Below are 15,513 nucleotides of genomic sequence, written 5' to 3'. Positions count from 1 at the left end.
AGGAGGCCGAATGCTCCACCACTGAGGACACGCAATGGATGTTGCCTCCATAAGAACCAGCCATCCTTGGTGGTTGCCACTGGGCTTGGAAATGACAACCTAATTGTAGGTTTGCCTAAAAAGCAACTTATAAAAGTAGCTTCTCTGCACTACAATGTTCTCATTGAGCAGCGAGAGCCGAGGCAGCCCCATGGAGCTGCGGCCGGGAGCTCCTGGCAGGTCCTCGGCAGCCTGGGGCAACCACTTCCCTCATGAGAAACTGCAGCGCCTGGGATTGAAAGCTGTGGGAATGGTGCTGAGGGTAACTGCATTATTGACTTAGGAATGTAGCACTTAATGTTTAGTACTTAATGCGGCAGTTAAGGCTTGGGCTTGACAGTCACTTAGGCCCAACGCAGCGGGTTTTGTTTTTCACCCTTCTCTCTTTTAGCAAACAGTAAAAAGACCAGCACGTGGCAATGAATCACTGTGGGCTCATGGGGTGGGTGATCTTTTTGGTTTTATTTATATTTATTTATATTTTTCTCCCACTTTTGGTAGTTTTCAAATTTTGCCTGGTACTTCAACACGTCACCTCAGGAGTGGGCAGACATGGCGCTGCCTGCAGCTGCCCCGGACTCTGTGGACAAGTCACTAAAACTGAGGATTCCTTGGGATTGCTACCCAGATGGGGCTGACTTTTGGTGAAAATATCCATTTTCGCTCTGAGTTGGAAAACTGCAGACCTTGGCTGCCAATTCACCCCAAAGGGAGGACACGCCATCAGCTCACGATTCCCTGCATGGCCAGGCACAAGGGGCCTCACCAATCTGGGGCATTTAGGTGGTTTTTGGTCACTTTGCTGCATCAAATCATCTCTGCTGCAGGCGCTACCTAAGATAGAACCCTCCATTCTAATTTCCTTTTTACAGTGAAGGACCCGAGTTTGCCTCGCTGTATTGAAACCCACTGGCTTACCCCAAATAGACCGTGTCCTAGCGGAAGAATATGCCTGTTTACTGAGGCTCGGAGCAGCCTAACTCCCCCCACAGTCGCCCCACACGCGGCCCCTTTAAGGGCACTCGCACTCCTTAAAGGCCAAGGCGCCTCTGCCTTGCTTTAAAGCCGCGCCGGGAGGGCGTTGCCCTCTTAAGTTCCGGTGGCCCCACCCCCTGCTCCGAGTTGGAAGGGGTCGGCGCCTCCTGCAGCCGCTTTAAGTGGGGCGGCCGCGCCCACTGTCTCCCTCCCTCGGCGCTTGCCCCTTTAAGGTTACCGCGGCGACGGCTCTGAGCGAGAGCGAGGCCCATTGACGTCACGCGGCGCGGCCATTGGCCGGGCCTGCTGGTTTCCGGTGGGAGCCGCCGTTGCCGCTGAGGCCGGAGCCGGGAGGGGCGCGCGGAGCCGCCGCGGTGAGTGGGGCCGGGCCGGACCGGACCGGACCGGACCGGGGCTCAGGGAGCGGCCCGGTCCCCGGCACCGCGCCGGGACTGAGGCACCAGAGGAGGCTGGGCTACCGCTTCCCTTCCCCGCCGGGCCCTGCGCCCCCTGCGTCCCGGGGCTCGGCCGGGGGCTGGGGAGGGCGGCCGGGGAAAGGGGCCCCGTTTCTTGGGAAATCCTGGAAATGGAGACACGCAGGAAAAATCACCCTGCAAAAATACTATGTTTGTGGGGGCAGAATCTCTCTGCGTAAATACTGTATTTTTGAGAACATTTTTTTTTCCGTAAAGCCCCCCATCTGGGGGTTTGCGCTTATTTCGTACCCGTCTTGCCCGTCTCGTGAGCTGTAGCAGCTCCTACCTGTGCTCTGTCAGCACGATGGCTCTTCGTCAGGCTGTGGGTTCCATTTTATTGTCGTGATGACTTTCTCTTTCTGGACTGTAATTTACAGGCTGCTGTGGAGCCCCTGAGCCCCCCTGGGGCTGCTAATTAGTGTTGACCTTCGCTGTGCGAGTTGCCAAAACAAAAGGAGTAACCAGAGAGCTCCAAGGCAGTGTTTGGGCCCCTGTGAGCCCCATACTTGGTGTTTGCAGAGCACATAATACAGCTGTGGCTGGGCATGCTTAGGCAGGGATTAGCTGGGACAAGAATGAAGCCTCTTTGAAGTGTTGGCAATTTAGTATTAACGCCAGGCCTCCTGTAATCTCTCGCAACATAACTCGAAGGGGCACAACGTTATGCTGCCTGCGTGGCCCTCCGTGCTGCCTAAATAGGGTAAAAATGGTCAATGTGACCATGCTGCTTGACTCTTCGGTGACTTGTCATCTCCCAGGCTTGTTTTATCTAATTTCTTATCTCTTTTCACTTTTTAAAAGCTGATCCTGGGATCGACGCATCTTGCTGCTTATTCATAGCTGTTGCCACCACCCTTGGCCCAGGTAACTTTCTTTCGATTTCATTGAAAAAGCCCTGAGAAATTCCTGCCTGCTTCTTTAGCCATCTCAGTGTTGAGTGTTTTATGAAGAAAAATGAGTGAAATGGATTTCTGAGTGTGTATATAAATATATACAGATGGCTGTCTATGTACACATACATGTAATGGTTTTATCCTCTAAAAGAGAAAAGGGGACTGCTTAATTCCCCCCCCCAAAAAAAACAGGTTTCTGTTGCTGACACTGTAAAGTTTCTTGAAAATTTGGCATTAAAAGATGAACATTTAAATAGGTACTCTTGCTTATGAACAACTGGAGATATATTTGGGGGGATTGCAGTGTATTCGCCAAAATGATGTGAAACACAGGTCAATTTAGAGAAGCTTTTCAGAAGTAACACCTCTAATTCCACAGCTTGTTACTGGACACTGCCTGGGTATTTGGGGAGCTGCCTTTAACTTTGTCCCTAATGTTTCTGTTATTCTGAGTATTTGCCTTTCTGATTCCCAGCTTTTACCTGTCTTTTGGTTGTCATATTGCTGGCACCACAGAGCACACAGTTCTGCCTATGAAGTGAACTTCCGATCTGTGAAGTCTTAAGCGGAGAGCTGAGCTGGAAACATGTGATAAGCATCTCATTCCCTGACTTAGAGTGCTCACACAGCATAAATTGCTGAGGCCTTTCCAGCTCAATCAGGTGCTTTTCCTCGTGGGCTTGTGGAATAGTCTGTAAAGCATCCCAACTTCTTATTTCTTTCCTCACACTAAGTAAGCTTTTCCATAGCCCTGGTAAGCTGAAGATGAAACTGCAGGATGTAGTGTCTCTCACTGGGTAGTTCATAGCTTTACCAGTTTAGCTTGGTTACTAGTCTTACAGCATAGAGATGGGTTTATGCTGTGATATTATTAAAATGACAAAGCAACCTAAATTTCTTATTAGTCCGCTGACATACCTGAGTACATCAGGCAGCAGCATCTTCATTTCCACTGGTTTATTTAACCCTCTCTCTTTCCAGCAATGGCAGCTTCCAGCAGCAGCAGTGAGGAGGAGCGTAGCCTTCGAGAATGTGAACTCTATGTCCAAAAACACAACATCCAGCAACTCCTGAAGGATTGCATTGTGCAGCTGTGCACCGTGCGGCCTGAACGACCCATGGGATTCCTCAGGGAATACTTTGAAAGGCTGGAGAAGGTAAAAATAAGTGCTGAGAGGGAAGAAGAATGGAACAACCTCAGTTTACAATTTCTCTATGGGATTTTAGAGGCTGACCTTCAAATATGGCCAGTGTTCGTGTTGGTTGTTTGAAAATGTAACTAAGGGAAATAGCTGAGTTTGGTGGTTTTTCTTCTTTGTTGTTCCGGCTGCGGTTGTCTTCACTTTTTTCTTTTATTTTTTTCCTTGAAATTGGTAGAAGCATCCTGAGATCTTGAGGGTGGAAAGAGTTTTGTCAATATACGACAGTCATCTCAATGCTTGCGTTTGAAATAATGATTTCATGTTCATATGGACAATTAATTTTTAACTCCCAGTATATCTAAGCAGACAAGAAAAGCAGCTGTTGTGAAGGTGTGAGGAATTTGAAGACTAATGCAGAGGAAAGGTTAGATAGAACTACCGTAACTGTGCCATTATACAGCAGTCATTTGTAGGTATTTCTTGCCTTATGTCAGGTGTGTGTTTGCCTTTCCTTCTAGGTAGATAACAGAAATCAGAAACGTGTAGTGAGAATTGTCTTCTAATGGTTCACACTAGGTACTGGGGTAGAAATCAGCGGATTCTGTAGATTGATCTTCCTTTTAGTGATGACCTTAATAAATTATTTCAGAATACCAGCAGCAAGCCAGGTAGTACTCAGGTTTTTGAAATCCTTGTCCCTTCCTGTTGTGCTGCTTTCTTTCCCAGCTTGGTTTCTCAAGTTTTGAAGTACTAATAGATTGCCAACACTTACGCTGTTACTGTTTCAATAATTATCAAAGTAAATTACCTGCACATTCCTGCACATGGAATAAATTTTTAGCCCATTCATGTGCAGGTTTAAAGTGGGAATGGTCAGATATTTTCCTTTGGTGAGCCTGACATGCAGCATGTAATATTTCATCTCAAAACTTGGTTTATCTTTAGCAAGAGAATGAACCTAGTTCAGAACTTGATTACGTGTATTTCAGGCTTTAATAACTAGTGGTACTTTTGGTACAAACAGCTGTCTGAGTGCTCTGTCAGCCAATAGGAAAGCTGAAAAAAAAATTCTTTTGGTACCTTTTTTACTCCTAAATTACTCCTGTATTTTTTGGTCAAGATCTTTCATTATCAGGCATGTTGGCAGAGATTACATGCATGAGTCATTGCAGTTGTGTCTAGAAGGAAAAGAATTGCATTCGTCTCACCTTTTGAATTCAAAAATGGCTGCAGCTTTCTTTTTAAGGTGTAATTTCACCGTTCAGTCTAATGGATTGGTCTTAGTTCAGCTAGTTAAGATAATGCCTTAGTATCTGTTTAATAAGAGCTGTGGATTCCTGCGTTACCGGAGCAAACTTTGACATCTGTGTCTGGAAAGAATAAATGCTAAGCACTGTTATTAACCCATTCTACCCTGGAACTTAACTCTGGCTGAGGATAAGAAATGTGTGAAAAGGAAATTGTCCCTTTCAACTCCCAAGGATAATGTCTTTTGCATCTTTAATGAAACAAAACTGCTTTTCAGTAACCTGCTGCATCTGTTCCATGGAGTGAAACTGGGGCTGCATTACTGTTTTGTTTGAAGGAACATAATTTAAAACTGAAACTTGGTTGTTTTTCTCTAGTTATCATGGCAGGTCATCTCTCCCCAAAATGCATACAGTGGTGACTCACTATGTCATGTTGCTGAAATGCATTGAACATATTTAAAAATGCTTCTGTTTTTTGTTCAGAAACACTAAAATTACTGCCTCTGAAACAGTTATAGCTCCTTTAGTAATTCAGATGTGCCCTCTCCTGAGTTATGACAGCTTTTGTGTGAATCTGATTACTCTGCATTAGTTGTATAAATGTTCATATTTTTTTTTTCCTCTTTGTGGAAGACTAAGGCTTCTATTATTCTTGCTGTGCAAAGATATCTGGTAACACAGTGCATGCTAAAAGCTAATAACTATGCAGTTCTGTGCCTGGCTACATAATTTGGTTTGAGCTATGGAAACCCAATGTAGAGATCATTGTTACAGCCTGCAAGATAAAAATTAGATATTGGCCATGGCTGTCCACTGCAATAGATAAAACTATTACACACATAACAAAATCACATACAATATTTCAAAAGTTTAATAGAAAAGTGCAACTAGGTTTGATCAACACCTTTACTTGACTTCTCTCTCACTGCGTGTAGCTTTCTCTTAGGAATCTCTTTAGGATAGCTGGTAAATTGCAAGTTAATATCCTAACTTAGCCACATGTAGCTTGTTTGTGTATCTATGTCCTGTCTTAATCTCTGTGTCTGTGATGGTGCTTTATTTAGTTAGACCCCAGGTGTTACCAGCTGTATTTTTTTTCGGTAAATTTCTGTTACTTGAATAGACCTACTTGGAGTCATTAGCTGAGCACTCCTCTTTGGTATCCAGCTCCCTAGCTAAATGTCACTAAAGTGCTTCTGTCTTTCAAATTTACATGTTTTGAAACAGTGTTTTTTATATTTAATCTTGGAACAAATAGGGCAGCTGATGTTCACTTAAAATAGCATTATTTTGTGAGTTGTGTCAAGAAGTCTGTGAATGGAGAGTATGTTTCTGCAGTCGGTGCCATTACCTGCTATGTAGAACAGTGGTTTCACCACTGCTCAAGCTATTTTTTAACAAGATCTTGTGCAATAGATTTCTTTCTTTAAAATAAAAAGAGCAACAAGGCTTTAAATATCTCTTGCCCATACCATTTTGAAATGTAGCGCTATTTTATTAATGGCCAAGAATCAGGAAGTGAAACATAACTCACCCTAGCAGGGCAGCTTCCTTGGCTATCTGAGAAGTACAAAATGTGACCCGCAGGAGTGCTTGTCTGATGGTCCCTTCCCCAAACCCTTTCCTGTTCCACACAGAGTCTCCCTATCTCCGGAGCGGAGTGTGGCAGCCAAGCAGCCTGCTGCCCACAGCGGAGGGAACAGTTTGATCAAGGACACAAGGACAAACTCGGCTCTTGAAAGTGCTTGGAGTTCTCCTAAAGAGATAATTCCTTGTTCTTTTAGGGCATGTCCCAAAACCCTATTCCTGTAACGCTGGGAGAAGTGGCTCTTAGCTGTCATGATTCAAATGCTTTGGCACTAGGATTTTTGCTTTTGATCAAAGTCTTAGTTAAATATGGTGAATCTCCAGGAATGCAAAAGAATACAACTTCTGTGTGTGAGGTTAGTTGGACTTAGTTTTATTGCAAGTACACCAGTCTTCTATAATATTAGTAGGAACACAACACAGAAGGTAATTGAGGGAAATTCTGAAAATGGGTGACATTGTGTGAAGGTGACAAATCTGGCTTGGTCCTAAACGATTTGGCCTCTAGCATCCTTATATGGTGCTCTAGTAAGCAGTATTCATATTTCTTTCTCCTAAAATAATTGATGGTTATTAAATATCTAGTTGGTTTCTGACTTGCTCTTGTCTGAAAAGCCTCTCATATAGCATGGTTTTCTCAGGAGTCACTCTTCTGTCTTTCAAATCGAGAAGGCTTAACACCTCACAGCTGAGGGGAGGCACTTCTGAATCTTGATCATCTCTAGAACTTTTTTTGCCTGTTGAATACACTAATGGACAGTGTCTGCTTATACTTCTAATTAATTCAGTTATTAATGTAACTTAATAAATGTCAATGCGGTGTGAATGTTATGAAAGGCTTACCTACTATGTGCTTTAAAAGGCCTTTGATCTCGACTGCTGCAGTCTCCCGTTTGGCTCGATTTGGGTGTAACAGTACGCAGGAAGCTCTCTTGCGCTGGCAGGCTCACTTGGAATGTGATATGTGACTTCTTCTCACTTTCCTGGCTTTGGTGACACAGGCATCCCTTCCTTCCTGTTTAGGAGGAAACAAAACAGTTGTTGAATCAACAGAAGTCTGGGTCACGCTCGGACTCGCGGGAGGATGAAATCTCCCCTCCTCCTCCTATGAACCCGGTGGTGAAGGGCCGAAGAAGGCGCGGGGCCATCAGTGCTGAAGTCTACACGGAAGAGGATGCTGCGTCCTATGTTAGAAAGGTCTCAGCTACATCTCAACTATTCATAAAAACTGTGTCTGTGATTCAAGAGTTGGTCTAAGACCTTCTGCTATCCCATATGTTAAATAACATTAAGATTGTGTGGATCATGATAGCTGTAGACAGCAGGCCTGTATATATAGCTCTTAGGAGAGTAAAGAACTGTCATGACTTTAAACTGTTTTTTCATAACTTGCACTTGTAAATATATATAAACATACACACACACATATAGTATTTCTGATTATCTCATAGCTGGAACAACATCATGTTTAGCCTAGTGGCTAAGCATATTGGCCCCTTTTCATAGGGAGGTGTGGGTTGAACAGATACTGGCACATTATTGAAAAAATATTCCAAACTTACCTTGGAATAATGTTTTCAATGTTGTATAAAATAATACAAGATTTTGCTTTCAATAGCCTGTTGTAAACATTGCTTATACTTGTTTCTAGATTAACAGTGCTCCAAAAACTGGAAAATGTCACCTTATATTTTGTGGCAATTTTAGTAATTTATTTGGTCTGGGGAATGGAGAAGTCTTTCTCCAAATTTATACCCATTACTTTTTTGTTTGTCCTAGGTTATTCCAAAGGATTACAAGACTATGGCTGCTTTGGCAAAAGCTATTGAGAAGAATGTGTTGTTTGCCCATCTCGATGATAATGAGAGGAGGTAGGAAGGGGTCTTTAGTCTTAAAGTACCCTACAAAGTGCAGACTTCAGAAGAGCTCCATATGTCATAATGTCCAAAGGTGCACAACCTCTTTACAGTCTTTTTAACTGGGGAGCGATTACAGGAAAAATATTTATTTGCAGACTGCAGATACAGATGTGTATGAAGGCCTGCATGCATGGCAGGTGACCAAGCAGTGGTCTAATTTTGATATCCTTCTTTCAGTGACATCTTTGATGCAATGTTCCCTGTCACCTACATTGCAGGCGAGACTGTGATACAGCAAGGTGAGTGGCGGTGACAGCTAAGTTAGGGATGAGCAAGCTGTGACCTAGTGCTCTTGTTAGTACCCTGCTCTGAAAATAAAACACTGTCTGGGTCCAGTGACCCTTTCTTGTCATGTTATGTGAAGCAGTGGTCACACTCAAGTGTGAGGATTGGAGCCCTTGTATGGAGTTGAAGTTTCTTTGTATATATCATCTGTTTGAAGGCTGCTGGCTTAGTGGCTATGTGAAACATGCTATGAGAGTTTATGGGTCTGATGCTCCTTTTAAGTAACCATGCAAATGTTGCTGATCTCCTGTGTACCAGCAAATGTTGTCTTTCACAAGATTAAAATATGGAGTTGGCAGAATATGAGGTTTCCCCCTGCAAGCAGTGCAAAACTTGTCTTTGACAACCATGTTATTACAAATACCAAAGCTGATTCCAGTTTTGTGAAACATAGATAGTTGGATAAATGCTCTCCTCCTTGGTGTGCATTAAATTTTTGGGTTTTCCCTCTTTTTCTTTTTTAGGTGATGAAGGTGATAACTTCTATGTTGTTGATCAAGGAGAAATGGATGTAAGCACTTCAGGCCTTCCTTAACTGGTTACCTCAAGTTCTTGCTTGTAGAAATTTATTTTTTTAGCTGCTTTGCTCCGTATTGGCAGTTCAGTCTGCACAGAGTTGCACAGTTTCAAAATGAAACAACACAAATGAACACAAACAGAAGATTTTAATGCTTTGCAAGTGAGAAGTTGAGTGTGGGATAGACTTTCTACATCAAATAATTCATATTTCATTCTTTTTCTTCTGAAAACATCTTCTCAGTCCTTCTAGTTCTGTGTTGCATAGAGACTTTTATAATGGTATTTTATTTCTCATCCAAGAGTTTCTTGGGAACACATGCACAGCCTCTCTTGTGTGTGATGCAGGCAAGATTTCTTTTGCCAATGAATGTAAAACTGGCCAGCATTGGCCCTGCAACCCTGCAGTGCTGAAATGGTCCAGTTGGACTGTACAGATGCTGGGATTTCTCCCTGGAAAGGAAAGGGGTAGCAGGATCTTTGCAGTCTGTCACCAGCTCACCATGGGCTTGGGCTCACCACCATGCACTGTCTTTCAGGTTTATGTGAACAACGAGTGGGCAACTGGTGTTGGTGAAGGTGGCAGCTTTGGGGAGCTCGCCCTGATCTATGGAACTCCCCGAGCTGCCACTGTCAAAGCAAAGACCAATGTGAAGCTGTGGGGTATCGACAGAGACAGCTACAGAAGGATCCTGATGGTAAGTGTTTTTCTGGCTGATGCTGTGGACTCAAGTAGCTATTGAGCTAACCTGGGTTGTGGTTTTACTGTTCGCTCAATTTCTGCTGGTTATTTGACCTTCTATCAACTCTTGTCTATTTTTGGAGATATTTATTATAATTCCTGCCGTTCACCACGAATAGTGGATGGGGGTAAGCCTTGGGTTAGCAGAGCAACAATTCCAACTTTACAAATGCAATGTTAAATTGAACTACAAATATCATGCTTGCTGGTTAGCTTCTGTCAGATGTTTCAGTTCTGCTCTGTGTTTTACCCTGCTAAGTTTAAGTGATCTGTGTGAATGACAATTGTAAGTAGCGTGGGCAGGTGCTGGGAATTTGGTAAGGTTATACAGTAAGAATGCACTTCATAAACACCAGGGTCATAACAAATGCTCAAGTGCTTTGTGAAGATTGCTGAAATCTTAAGCAATGGAATTTGAAAGCCCTTGATCTTGTGGATTAGTGTGTGACACAGGATGCAGTAAGTCTGGTTAAACTGTATTTTTGCCCTTGAATTTTAGTTGAAAGACTGTTGTCAAACATGAAGTTTGAGAAACTTACTTTGCTATGTGTTTGTGTGTGTTTTTAATAGGGAAGTACTTTAAGAAAGAGAAAAATGTATGAGGAATTCCTTAGTAAAGTATCTATACTGGGTAAGTGAGAAGGTTTTTTTTTTTTTTTTTTTTTTTTAATGGGCTAAATTAGCATAATAATGCTGGATAAGAGCATTATTGTTACTTGTTGTGGGGAATTGTTTAAACAGACTGAAAAAATGTGTATTGCTTTCCTGGACCATTCCAAGATAATTCCTAACAAGCTCTTGGTGTTTGTGCACATGTTGCTGGAATCACAAAATAGGCTGATTTCTGTATGAGAACAAAAATGGGTTTTATGCCTCCAAGAAAATCTATTAATGAATTGGTGGCTCTCTAGAATCTTTGGACAAGTGGGAGCGTCTCACCGTAGCTGATGCATTGGAACCGGTACAATTTGAGGATGGGCAGAAGATTGTGGTCCAGGGGGAGCCAGGGGATGAGTTCTTCATCATCTTGGAGGTAAGCAAGGCCCAAATTCAAGGTTTGGAAGCTTACTGATGTCTCACATGGCTTAGTCTGCCTTTAAATAGACCTTGGGAGAAAAATGAAATTTAAGAATATACTTCTAGATAATTGCTAATAAAATATAATCTTACTGGACATGCAGAAGTTTATTTTTAGTTTTGCTATTTTTACAAATGGCAATTCCAGGAAGAACTAGCATTTCTGGCTTAAACCAGTTTTCTCTATTCCAAAAGAAGAGACCCATTTTAGCTAACTAGTCAGTCTTGCTAGGGTTTCATTCTATGTGTGCATTTTTGTGTTTTTTGTTGCTTTTGTTGCTTTTTTGTTTTTTGGGTTTATATTTGTTTTTGCTAGTCATGCTGTTGTAGTCCTAGTGTTATGAGAGAAATGGGAAGAAATCAGTGGTGTAGATAAAGCATCTTGGATATTTACTGTTCTTTTTTAAAAAAAGAACAAGATATATTTATGGAAGAATCTAGTGATCTGTGCATAAACTAGTGTTTTTGAATATTGAGATATCAAGGGTTATTTCTGCAAAATAGCTAATCCTTTTTTGAATTCAGTGTTTCAAGTGATGCTGTAAACTCTAGTTGTTTAATTATTGTGCTTTATTAAAGGGCACAGCTGCAGTGTTACAGCGTCGATCAGAAAATGAAGAATTTGTTGAAGTGGGCAGACTGGCACCTTCTGATTATTTTGGTGAGTTACATAGGGCTCTATGTAAGCACTGTTGTCACTGCCACTGTTGTACCTTAATGCATTGATGGCTGTTGTTGATAATAGTCTTGGCATGGATTACCTTAATTGCTTTTTTGCTCTCATGGTTTGGCTCAACTTTGGGTAAGTATCCAAGTCATTTAGCTTTAAGCTGTTTATGTGCATGTTACAAAAAAGTGTTAGTCTAGGATTACTTCATGTTTGGAAGGCCCTGTGGTGATTCAGTCCAATCCCTCTGCTCAAACCAAGGCCCCTTTGAAGTTACATCAGGCTGCCCTTGAATGCGTCCATTCCAGTTTTCCTTGTCTCTCAGGATGGACATCCCACAATCGCTTCCATTGACTGTTCTCATTGCGAGGAATATTTTACTTAGACCTAAGGAATTCTCTTTTTTGCAACATGTTGTTTCTTACCCTCTGAGAGCAGTCAAGTTCCCTCCTTTTAATCACTCCTTATGTAGTTGCAGACAGCTGTCAGATTCCTATCTGGGCCTTGGCTGCAGGTCAGACTCGTACAGCTCTTTCGTCATTTCTTTGTGTCCCCTGTCCTGCAGCCCCTAAACGACTTTGGTGGCACTGTTGGACTTGCTCTGTTGTGTCAGTATCTTGTACTGGGGAACCAAAAACTGGGTGCAGTTTTTAATAAATGCTAATACTGATTTATGGAGGCTTTGAGATAATCTTCCCATGGAACTAATCGCTTGTCTAAGATGCAGAGATTTATTCAGGCTTGCACAAAAGGCCTGGAGAGGCCTATCTGCAGAGCATTCTTGAGTAACAATTTATCACTATTTAATGAGGCATTCCTGACTGACTAATTTGGGATTTTGAAGAAAAGTGGCTCTAATTTTTGAAACAAAACCAAGCTCAAAAGAAGGTGTGCAGATGCTATCATTTAGTGTGTGAATGCCTCCCTCAATAAATAAATTGAGAACAGGTTTAAGATGAGAAAGATATAGGGAGAGAAGCTGTTCTCTTGCAAAAATGTTCTGGCTGTTCAGTTTTCCTGCTTTGCAGATGATGCAATAAATAAACCCTCTGTTGCAAGGCCTGAATTTGGCTGTGCTCAAGAGTACAGTAAAAGTGCTGGATCTGATCAAAGATCTATTTAACACAGTGTTGAGGACATGATGCTTCCTGCATGTGTGCCAAGTTAGTCTTCTCCAGCCCATTCCTTGATATATACTCAGTTTCTTGCTGCTGAACTAAAATTTGCCTCTTCCATTGTGTTCAGGTGCTGCAAACCAGTCTCCCAAGGGTTTGTTTTGTTTTCCCTTAGAACCTACTTATCTTTTGCAGCCTGTGTTGTGGAGACCAGTGAGTTCAAGAGTTTTAATTGGGCACAGAGGAAAATGGTCTTTCCTCATTTCTTTTAACAAGCCTTCCGATAAAGCATGCAGAGAAGATTCTTTCTCAGAAAGGCACAGAGTGATTTCTACAGTCTAGAAGACAAGTATGTTCAGCCCAGCTGCTGAAAAACAGGAACACTCCAAAATTAATATTGGGCCTTTTTTACTCTTCCTAGGAATGCTAGGGGTAACTGTTGCAATGAATGGGTGGGAAAAAAAGCTTGTTCAAAACATAATTTCTGAATTTGTTATTACAATTGCTAAGCACGTATTTGAAAGAGTTTGATATGTTTATATGACTTCATAGTGACTTCACAATTGTGTATAATATAATAATACAGATTTTTGTTCTCATCAACACTAAACCTTGAAATATCTTCTTACCTTCCGTTCAATTCTTAACTGTTTGAAGCATGATGGGGTAGTTCTCTGGCTCTGTGGTGCGTCTTGGTTTGTTTCTGAATGCTGTTCTCCCTTTCCCTGCTGCCGTAGGTGAAATAGCTCTGCTGATGAACCGTCCTCGTGCTGCCACCGTTGTTGCTCGAGGGCTCTTGAAGTGCGTCAAGCTCGACCGACCCCGCTTCGAGCGCGTCCTGGGCCCCTGCTCCGATATCCTCAAACGGAACATCCAGCAGTACAACAGTTTTGTATCGCTGTCTGTCTGAAATCCTCCTCGTTCTTGAAAACCTGCTTCACAAACGCAGACTGCTTTATTACCCTTGTGCAGAGCCACATTGCCACTGGCATTTGCAGCTTCCTGTTTGTTTTAAAAAGAAAAAAAAAAAAGAAAAAAGCTTTTCATGGCACTATTTTTAATTTCAAACATATTAGCTCTGTGCTCTGTCCCATTATATAAATAGGAAAAAATCTATGGAGAATTTTGCTGTTACAGCTTCTCTCTGTACAACATAGTGTCCAACTCTGGCACATGCAGCCTTGCTTTAGTGAGGGGTGAGATCTCCTGGCATCTTGCCAATTGCCATAGAGTAAGGAGGTAAGAGTGGAAAAAATCTTTAAGGTTTTCTGGAATTTCTGGATATACTTTAAGGCTATGGTCATAATCTGCTATAATTCTCCTCAATTGAGAACTGCCCTTTTAACTGAACTTCTTGGGGTTTGGGTTCTTTTTAATTTTTGGGGTACTGTAACCCAGGGCTCAATCATGAGGCATCAGCTGCTAAAGAAAGCCACAGTTGTAATTCAACAGTATCTTTGTTCCTGTGTCTGCTGGTTTGAGATTGCTTAGTCACGTTTTTGTCAAGTGTAAAGCAAACAAAGCTTTCAAGGTTATAGTTCTGGTGAACTACTAGAGTTGTTCCTTAATTTACTGACTTGCTGCAACTATTTTTTTTAAATTCAGCTGTGGATTTGCCATTTTACTTTTTTCTTCTTCAAAGTGGCAAGAACCAAATGTTGCATTAAATGCCTAACTTTGGTCTCTAGTACATAAACTGGTATAAGAATAGCACGGCTATCCAGCTGTTAATATTCAAATACTAGATTGGTGCAGAAATTGGAAGCATATGTTTTATTTTCCTGTAACTCCTGCTTGCATATTCCTCAGTTGGGTGTGTGGTGTTTTTTTTTTTTTTAAATGATCTTCAGCTTACCCTTTGCTACCAGGTAAAAAAAAATTAAGTATTTATGGCCAGCAGAATCAATTGTAGGAGGAGATTATTGCTGGTCCCTTTAGATACCATTATTCTTGGTAGAAAATGTGAGACAGAAAAGGTGAATGTTACAACTTTCCAGCAACACTCAGTTGTTTTAAGTATGTTTGTTTTTTAAATCAATCAATTTATAATTTTTAAACTTGTTGATTATAAATCTAGTCTAAATACAAAGGTGCATTTGTTCCTTGCCTGTTGAATTTACATGACACAGATACTTCATACTTGCTCTCTTTTCCAAGTCCAATATGTTGCAGAGTCTTAAATGTACTTAAGCATTTACTAGCTTTGTGTTGCATTACTCTGTGAGCACCAATACTTCCCAAAAGTTTTTATTGAATTCCATGGTTCAATAACAATAGGCAATTTTTAGGGTTTCCTTTAAACTGTAATTTATATAAAGTAGTGTAGGTTTGTATCTGGGAGTGACAGCAAGCAGTTTTGCATTTGTTGTGCAACTACTTCTGACAATGGAGCCCTTGTTTTCTTTCTTTTCCAGGGTGATACTGATACAAATTCAACAGTTTTTCCTCTCGGGCTTGTAGATGATTAAAGACAGTCTGCTAATTGATGCAAAACCAGACTGAGGATACCAGGCCTTTACAAACGATTTTAGGGTGTTTCTCACTGTGAAACCCCACTAGTGGAATTTCAGTGCTTACACGGTGCAAGCTCTCTATTCTGAAAATATTGAGTAGAGGATTTCAGCCAGAGCCTGTAATGAATGAGCAAATGCTACTCTTTTTTTTCCTTTCTTTGTGAAACAGTTTTCTTCAGTTTTGACTATCAAGGTTTTTTCTTCACATGTGTTCTTCATGTTACTTTAAAGCACCAAAAACTGTGTGAACTAGTTAGAGCTCCACAAAAAATGCACATTTTTTTATATGAGGCTTTCTAATCAAGTTTCACTACTGC

General features: G+C 41.6%; 1 protein-coding gene across 2 annotated transcripts; it reads left to right on the top strand.

Moving 5' to 3' along the window:
• Positions 1 to 1,355: 1,355 nt before the first annotated feature.
• Positions 1,356 to 14,465, top strand: PRKAR1A (protein kinase cAMP-dependent type I regulatory subunit alpha). 2 transcript variants are annotated; one of them, XM_088537616.1, is made up of 12 exons: positions 1,356 to 1,388; positions 2,292 to 2,354; positions 3,365 to 3,540; positions 7,386 to 7,559; positions 8,142 to 8,233; positions 8,459 to 8,520; positions 9,031 to 9,077; positions 9,622 to 9,780; positions 10,395 to 10,455; positions 10,736 to 10,857; positions 11,481 to 11,562; positions 13,421 to 14,465. In XM_088537616.1, exons 3-12 carry the CDS (start codon positions 3,367 to 3,369, stop codon positions 13,591 to 13,593), a joined length of 1,146 nt encoding a protein of 381 aa, XP_088393742.1. In that variant the 5' UTR covers positions 1,356 to 1,388; positions 2,292 to 2,354; positions 3,365 to 3,366; the 3' UTR covers positions 13,594 to 14,465. The 2 variants fall into 2 exon arrangements, with proteins under 2 accessions (XP_088393742.1, XP_088393737.1); XM_088537611.1 differs by lacking the exon at positions 1,356 to 1,388 and adding an exon at positions 2,176 to 2,190.
• Positions 14,466 to 15,513: the final 1,048 nt, after the last annotated feature.

This window comes from Tinamus guttatus, unplaced genomic scaffold (assembly GCF_059628265.1).
Source record: "Tinamus guttatus ecotype Peru unplaced genomic scaffold, ASM5962826v1 Tinamus_guttatus_pri_ptg000045l, whole genome shotgun sequence".
NCBI lineage: Eukaryota > Metazoa > Chordata > Aves > Tinamiformes > Tinamidae > Tinamus > Tinamus guttatus.
The sequence above is the reverse complement of the archived record's forward strand: the minus strand, read 5'-3'. Positions and strand labels throughout refer to the sequence as shown.